This window comes from Epinephelus lanceolatus, chromosome 3 (assembly GCF_041903045.1).
Source record: "Epinephelus lanceolatus isolate andai-2023 chromosome 3, ASM4190304v1, whole genome shotgun sequence".
NCBI classification, from domain to species: Eukaryota; Metazoa; Chordata; class Actinopteri; order Perciformes; family Serranidae; genus Epinephelus; species Epinephelus lanceolatus.
Window position 1 is genome coordinate 19,245,201 of NC_135736.1, and position 8,761 is coordinate 19,253,961.

The following is an 8,761-nucleotide window of genomic DNA, read 5'->3' on the forward strand; positions in this document are numbered from 1 at the left end:
TATTCATAATGTTGATGGACTAATTTAGACTTAATGATAACTAAGAAATAATAACTATCAAATAATGATAAATAATTATTTATTCAAATATGTTTTGCAGCTCCAGACAGATTTTTACTATTTTTAATTATTTTATTTTTATTTATTTATTTTGGCCAATAATGGCTCTTTTAATAGTAAATGTTGCTGACCCCTGGTCTAGAATAAGAAAGTAATGATGGGGACAGCAACAGCCCCAAAAACACATGCTGGGTGCAAAAAACAAGTGGATGTAAAAAGGTTTTATGAGAACACACACAGTCTGAGTGGACCCCAGAGGCTTTTAGTCCTGCTGATTCCATTAATATATATTCTTCTCTGTTTGTTACACTTAATTAATGACCGAAAATGCAATTTAATCCCTGTCAGCTTTAATACTTAGTCACCTGAGCCAGAGCTGCTGCAGGAGCTGCTCCTGCCAACAGGAGTAACCAGGCAACACCAAACAAACATACAGCTGAGTCTGCCCCAGGACTGTGGGTAGGTCTACTGTGCATCACTGATTCTACTTTTTATTTAGGACTAAAGCTGCTTAAATAAGTTGTCTTTAATTGTTATAAAATGAGCTCTGAGGTTTTAGTGTCAAGGCCACACTATGACAGCAGGGCTGTGGCTCAGGGGGTCCCGGAGAGAGAGTCCCCTCTGGAGCCGGATGTCCCGCAGCTGTCCTCGGGCTCAGCCACAGCCGGGTACCGCTCAGCTAAATACTCCCCGGCTGAGTGGTTCAACAACTACCACAGCATCCTTCAACAGGCCGGTGCCGACCAGCACGAAGCCCGGAGCATCCAGAGAGAGTCCAAAACTCTGTACCAGAACACCGAGGCCGCCACTTTGAAGACCCAGGCCCAGGGAACGCGTCTGCTGGGGGAGAGACTGCAAGAGATCCACTACTGGAAGTCTGAGCTGCAGCGGCACATCGACCAGCTGCAGGCCGACACGGAGGCACTGCTGGCGCTGAAGACGAGGCTGGAGAAGGCGCTGGACGCCACCGAGACTCCGTACGCCATCGCCACCGATAATCTCAACTGCAGGACCAGAAGACTTGGACCAGATCTGGTCCGAGACACCGTGGAGGAGGAGCTGTTAAAGGTGACCACTGGCTTCAAAATAAAGTTTAGATCATGGGTGTCAAACATATGGCCCGTGGGCCAGAACCGGCCCGTCAAAGGGTCCAATCCGGCCTACTAGATGACTGGACTAGAGGTGCCAGGTTTCAGGAGCAAGTTAAACACTGCATTGCCTGATTCACGTGAAATTCTGCTTCAGATGCTTTTCCACTTTGACCCGAATACAGTTCTCTGATATAACAATGAATACTTACTGTGGCCATGTTTAATTATATTGAACAAAAACAATATTGTCAGTCAGCAGCTTCAGTTCAAAATCATCTGTATCAGGAAATGTAAAGATAATTGCACATGTATTGACAGTGAGAGGTAGACTAACTGAACATGGAAAAACTGAGACTGCTGAAATTGCACTTATTTTTCTTAAGACATCTCAGGTTGTTCATCTGTTTTGTAAAAGGATGAACGTCTACAGAATGTACTTGTAATTCTTTATACAAAGGGAAAATATTGGGGCTGATGTTACTTACAAGTTATTGTGTGGCTGACAAATAAAGAATAGTGTATTTATAGATAATAGGACAATTATTATATAACAAGTAATTAAAATTTAAATATAATTATTATAGAGTGAGTGTTATTTTAATTGATATATGACTAATAGGGTATATAAAAGATATACAGCAAATATTTCTTCAGAATAAATTAAATTAAGACTGTATATGATAAAGACATATTAACATGTCAACAGTAACACAATCTTGACTGACTGATACTCATTATGGGATACTTTGGGAATGGAAACCATACCATGGAGACTGATACATATTGTTAGGATGCTATTTTTTCAAATTAAAATGATAGGGCTGCAACAGTTAGTCAATGAATAGATGATCCGGTCAAGAAAATTTTTTGAACCATTTTGCTTATCGATTTATAATTTCAGGTCCATTTTCAAGCAAAAACTACAACTTTTTGATCACTGCAGCCTCTAAAATTTGAGAAGTTGCTAATTTCCTGACATATTTAGGTTTTATCTTTTAGCTTTTAAAAATAGAAAATTGAGATGCCGTTTGATGCGAGATGCATTTTCTTTTTTTTTCTGATGTTCTGTTGACCAACTAATTGATCGAATAATCAAGAAAATATTTTGTAGAACCCTTTAAAATAATAAATCGGTGGTGGTTCATAGTTATATTCTCAGGATCAAGTGTTTTACAGCGAATCCAGTGTAGACGTGCAGCAACACCAGCAGAGGGCTCACTGGGACACGCACTAATCAGGGGTGTGTGTGTTTTGCAGGAGGTGGACTTGATCAGGAGCATCCAGGCTCTTCTTAAGAGAACTACAGTTCAGGTTGTCAGTCAGATCAAGTGAGTGTCAGAACCTGTTTCCAGTGCATTAAACTGCCTGACATGCAAAAATATGCTGTTAAGTTTGAAGCTCTTACTTTAGTGTGTGTCTGTGTGTGGGTCAGGATGAACAGAGATGCCAAGCAGACGTTAGAGTTGGACTGGTCTGATAAGTACCAGGCCTACAACCTTGATGACCAGTGTGGAAGATACACTAACATGAGCCCAGATACACGGCACCACCCCAGCTCAGCCACCATGCAGGACCAGTGAGTCTTTGTGTATATGTGTTTCTGTGTGTAACACCATTTTCAATACTTAGCAGTACATAAAATGAGAAACAGTGAGCACAACTTTTATGTCTTCTGGTCTGCTGCAGGGTGAGTAACTGCGCATCATGGACAAAATTCACACAGGACAACCTGTCCAAGGCCATGCAGGAGGAGCAGGCCACCAATAGTCTTAGGTGAGAGCAAGCTGTGGTTCAGACTGTGTGTGATGGAGGCTGCTGTGAAGGTTTCAGTGAACATCGTGATGCTGTTTGTGTGTGTCAGACTGCTGGTGGAGCAAGTGCTGCAGGACACCACTGAAGACCTGAGAGTCCAGTGCTCCACTGTGGACCAAGCCTTTAGCCAGCACTGCACGGAGCTGATAGAGGCCAAGACCCAGCTAGAGATAAGGCTCGCAGAGGTAACTGACAGGCACACTCCAAGAAATATAGGTGGCAGCTCGAACCATACAGGGTTTCCTCAGCTTGTCCCCATAGGAGAGCCGTTTTTGGGTCTGGATCGAATCTTTTATAATTTTATAAATATTCCACCTAGAGCCTTTTCAGAGGGTTCTACCTAGAGCCCAATAAAGGGGGTTATACCTGGAACCATCTGTGAAAGACTCCACCCAGAACCCTCTATGAGATAGCCTGGTAAAACCATCCTGGTGACGTAAACTTCTGAAGACATGCAGGCTGATTCTTAATTGCCTGTAGGTGTGACTGTGAGCATGAATGGTTGTCTGTCTCCATCGCTCTTTTTACACAGACATCACGCTATAGAGCCGCTATAAAGCCCCCTCTTTATGCCACCTTTCCATTTTTATACAGAACCAAACAATGGCAGCATCACCCGACTCCAGTGTGTAATTTTAGACAGCATGCCGGCATCGCGTAATCCAAAGAGGCGTCACGGCCGCAACATGTAACACAACAGCGTCAGTCTCTAGTGTGACATATATAACAGACACATCTGCAGCGCTTTATAGACAATAACAATGGCATGAACTTGACACTCACAGTAATTTACTGTTCCTGGTGTATGGCGGCTTATCTCATCCTCTGCTCGGAGGGTTAGGAGCTCCTGCACTTCATTGTATATCCAATTTGCGGGCATTTTCAGCCACTGTTTTTCTTCTTTGAGTTAGCCGCTGACTGCTACTATTTAATCTCCCCGGGTGGGTCACATACATAACATATCATCAAAACATCACAGCTGTTCCGCCTATAATCCTGTCCTGCCGGCTGTTGTTTCAGCACTGTTACTACCTGCGTTCCTGGCTCAGAGGCTAGATGACTCTGTCCCCCAATTCCGGGATTGAAACTTTTATACAGAACGGCAGGCAGAATAACCTCACAATATTCCTGCCTTCAGCAGGCAGTGTAAAAGCGGCTTATGTGTCAGCCCTGCAATGGTCTGGCAACCTGTCCAGTGTACCTTTCTCTCACCGAATGTCAGCTAGGATAGGCTCCAGCCTCTCCGCAATCCTAAAAAGGATTAACAAACATGTATAATGAATGAAAGGTTAGCCTGGGCTTAGGGAACCACATCAAGAAGTCTTGAGCTTCAAAGGTCCGCAGCTGATGTGGTCCAGCGCAACCCACTTCACTCCTGGTTCACAAGCATGTGTTTAGGGGGTGGAGATTTTGTGAAATCAATGCTACTACAGCCTTCACTATATCACTGGTTGGGAACCAAACCTCCAAATTAGAACTGAATACAAAATGCCAAGTACCAGGTACCTGTAAACAAACAAAATATCTACTACAAGGGACACAAGTAGCATCAACTGATTAAGGGGATTCCACATTTAAGAATAGTACTTGAAACATGGGTGAACATTGCATATTTGAGGGTGAGGATCTTTTAACACCCATGTTTTCAACAATCCTCGAAGACCTTGGAGCAGATTGGGGCCCAGGAGAGGAACATTGTGGCCCTGCAGCAGGCCATCCACAACAAAGAGGCTCCACTGAGAGTCACTCAGTCCAGACTTTACACCCGCTCCCTCAGACCCAACATGGATCTCTGCAGAGATGAGCCCCAGCTCAGGTACACATACAGAAACACGCACCATCTCATCTCTATTCTATCCTTTTTCTCTCTTCATGATGTCTGCTTCCTGTGTCTTCAGTTTGGAGGCAGAGGTGAGGCAGATTGATGCCACTCTGGCGTCTCTGCACCAGCAGCTGAGTGAGGCCAGAGGCTCCCTGTCCCACCTGGAAGAATCACGCATTACTCTGGAGAAGGACATAAACTGTAAAACCCACTCACTGTTCATTGACAGAGACAAGTGCATGACTCACCGTAAACGATACCCAGCTGTCTCCACACTGTCAGGATACTGAGGCCGACGACTCTGAGTGTTTGAGTGGAATTTCCTTTTTTTTCATTTCTTTGTTTAGTCTCTTTGTCGTGCTGTGTTGTAAGAAGCAGTGATGTATCATGTCATCAAGAAAGCCTGAAAACTCAGCAGTTAAAAACAAAATTAATAGTATTTCAATTCACCAAATAATTAAGGTCCAGTGTGTAGGATATAGGGGCATCTATTGGCAGCAATGCTATATAATATTCATAACTATGTTTTCATTTGTTTAGAATCACCTGAAAATAAGGATCATTGTGTTTTTGTTACCTTAGGATGAGCTGTTTATATCTACATATGGAGCGGGTCCTTTTCCACAGAGTCCGCAGTGTTGTTCTACAGTAATCCAGAATGGACAAACCAAACACTGGCTCTAGAGGCAGAGGTTGAAGGCATACTTAGATCCCAGATTCATATTTTATATCATTCCTCTCTTATAAATTTATTGAACATGACATCTCAACAACGCCTTAACAAAATTTCTTCAAATTTTCACTTGGACTCAACAATGAACTGATTGGACTTAAGTGGTCAAAAGTCAGGGTCAGTGTGACCTTGCATCTGTGTCATTCTCGTAAATGTGGTATCTCAAGAACACCTTAAAGCAGTTTCTTTAAATTTGACACAAACGTCCACTTGGTCTAAGGAATAAACTGCTTGGAATTTTGCTGTCAAAGGTCAAGGTCACTGTGACTTCATAAAATATGTTTTTGGCTATAACATAAAATTCATATGCTAATTAAGACAAAACTTGGCACAAATGTCTGATAGGATAAAAATAATGAAGTGATGACATTTTACATCCAAAGGGTAAAATATCAGCTTCACTGTGACGTCATATTGTTCTGCATAAAACACCTTTCTGGCCATTATTCAGCATCATATCTTAGGTACAGAAGGGGGGACATTTGGTCAGATACTTCACTGATGACACTAATCTTGGGTGTCCACTTTGAAACTGTGCTGATCTTCTGTGCTGTTTTGTGTGAAGCATCCATGTTTTCACAGACATGGATGTAACCTGTAGAGAAAATTGACTGGTGCACAGAGGCACACAGCCGCATGGCGGTAATTCTAGTTTATGAGATGAAACATAACTGTTGTACCTTACAGTTTGCTAACTGAGTCCGTGTCTGCCACTGGTTCTATATGTAAATTTTAAAGTCACTGATTTTAATAACTGATTTATTTGGACGGTTACACCTTCTGAAATGTGATGATTGATATATGACATTAAATTAAATGTAGTTGGCTTTTGGACTGTTGGTTGGAAAAATAATGACATTTGCTTTGTCTCTGGGAAATTTGGAACATCAGTTTTCACTGTTTTCTGATGTTGTATTTGCTTAGATGTAATAAAATTATAATGACAATAATCAATGGTTGGAGCCCTTGTGTAAATTAAATATTTATTATTTTAGATGATCCCATTGGCTTTCCACTGGTGCATCCTGAAAAAAAATATAAGATAAAAAATAAGCAGTTTGTTCTGTTCTTCACGATCCTGTATTGTGGAGTGCAATAAACTCTGCAGCCTCTAGAGGTCCCTAATTCTTAACTCTTTCTACTAAAGATGTTTTTGTGTCTTACAGAGTCCACACACTTCACTTCTCCTGCCTCAGCAGTGTTTGTGTTTCTGTTCATATTAAAGCAACAAAGAATTGCAAAAATCATGACAGTATTGCTGCACATTAACATAGATTTCTTTTCATTTACATGAAGAAAAGACAGAAAAGGAATTTACTGTAGTCCGTTTTTGTTTGCTTGTCTGTTCTGAATTTGCAGTCTGTTTCTTTTGGTTGCACAAGTTGTGAATCTATTTCTAAGTTTGCTTGTGTTTTAATAGTTTGCAGCACTTTTTGTGACAAAGGTGTCAAAGTTGTGATATAGATGTTCCTGTAAAGTTTATGACCGACTGGATCACCTGGTGACCAAAAATGTGCACACAAAATTGCCTCATGGATTACACATAAATTGTCATAGAACGCTTCAAGCTACAGTGCTGTTATATATCAGACTGATGTTGAACAACAGTGTTGATTTACTCCACTAGAGTGAGCTCTTGAGCCCTGTCTCCTGTCTCATCTCATACAGTCTTACTTCACAAAAGCAGCATACAAATTTAGTGTAAAAATACATGTAAATGTGAGATAAAGTGTTAAAATCACACATGTTAAGATGTTCCAGTAAGTTGTTGCCTTTGAGGCACAGATATTGATATGTATGTGAAATGAGTTTTAAGACCCAGCCATCTACTCCTGTTTATCTGCTGAGCTGCACTCAAAGCTACGTGGTACTGAGGAAAGTAAAGATTAATAATATAGTATTCCAGCAAGAGTGATATGAACACATAGCCCTGCATCATCAAAAGGAGCTTCTTGACTTTTAAAGGGACAGTTCACCTCAAAATCAAAAATACATATTTTTCCCTTTTGCCTTTAGTGCTATTTATCAGTCTAGATTATTTTGGTGTGAGTTGCTGAGTGTTGGAGATATCAGCCTTGGAGATGTCTGCCTTCTCTTCACTTTAATGGAACTAGATGGCACTCAGCTTGTGGTGCTAAAACGCCAAAAAAGTACATTTGGAAAAAAGATATTTCTGCTGTTTCTAAATTAGATAAACTGATGTGGATTTCTGTTTTTATCACATGTTCAGTTTTAGGTTCAGTTTATTAAGTGTTAAACTACTGTAGCCTCATCTTTAGGTATATCTTCTCTTTTTCTTTTAAACATTGAGTAACAGTCTGTCTCTATTCTTAGAGAGAGCTTCCTCCATGTGAGGAGGTGCCACGACTGAGGAGGTTATGAAACTGAACTTTATGCAAAGTGAAAGAGTTAAGACAGGCAGCTCCATTCTTACTGCACAGCACATAGTATTTATTTCATGACACCACTAACTGTGGGCATGGGATGGTGCCAGCACTGTGTGTGTGTGTGTGTGTGTGTGTGAGAGAGAGAGAGAGAGAGAGAGAGAGAGAGAGAGAGAGAGAGAGAGAGAGAGAGAGAGAGAGAGAGAGAGAAAGAGAGAGAGAGAGAGAGAGAAAGAGAGAGAGAGAGAGAGAGAGAGAGAGAGAGAGAGTTTGTGTATTTGTGCATATGATTTTACCATTGTGTGGGATAAAAAATGCACGCCCTTTAACCCTTTCAAACATCAGAGGGGAAACTGATTTTTTTTTTCTTTTTTTGTTTAACTTTTTTTTGCATGAAATGAGCCTGAGAATTGGGTAAGACTTTGATACAGAACATTTAATACACAAACAATAAATCAAGTATAAATGGACTGGGACCAGCATGTGTGTGATATAAGGAGAGAAAAATCCTTATGAAATCATGCTCTTTTATAAGTTGAGCTCACGTGTCCTGTGTGCACTGACCATGTGACCACACGGTAAGAAAAAGCTGGTTTGCAGAGTGGCAACTCACTATATATAATAACAAGTGTTGGCAAGTCTTGGGATGCACAAATTATAACGACCTAAATGTTGGTAGTCTGATTTGATGTTGGGAAAAGCTGAAAAATAAAGCTCATTGATTGTGTTTGGTTTTTCCTTTGTGTTTTCATTGATTTCCGTGGTCAGGTTTTCTTTGATGGTTGTTGAGTGATGGGAAGGACAAATGTGACCAGATGAAAAGGAGAAAAAAACAGTTGCATAAATGAAGAAAATGGGA

General features: G+C 40.9%; 1 protein-coding gene across 1 annotated transcript; it reads left to right on the forward strand.

The window, feature by feature from the left end:
• The first annotated feature begins 166 nt into the window (after positions 1-166).
• Positions 167-6,632, forward strand: tekt4 (tektin 4). The gene is made up of 7 exons (XM_033624971.2): positions 167-1,128; positions 2,409-2,479; positions 2,584-2,727; positions 2,838-2,924; positions 3,013-3,148; positions 4,625-4,779; positions 4,862-6,632. Exons 1-7 carry the CDS (start codon positions 601-603, stop codon positions 5,073-5,075), a joined length of 1,335 nt encoding a protein of 444 aa, XP_033480862.2. The 5' UTR covers positions 167-600; the 3' UTR covers positions 5,076-6,632.
• Positions 6,633-8,761: the final 2,129 nt, after the last annotated feature.

Bases quoted from the DNA above. Each gene is read 5' to 3' on its own strand.
- tekt4 (XM_033624971.2), top strand. From the start codon at position 601: ATGAGCTCTGAGGTTTTAGTGTCAAGGCCACACTATGACAGCAGGGCT. The intron at 1,129-2,408 runs GTGACCACTGGC...TGTGTTTTGCAG, and splicing joins TGGAGGAGGAGCTGTTAAAG to GAGGTGGACTTGATCAGGAG. The intron at 2,728-2,837 runs GTGAGTCTTTGT...GGTCTGCTGCAG, and splicing joins TCAGCCACCATGCAGGACCA to GGTGAGTAACTGCGCATCAT.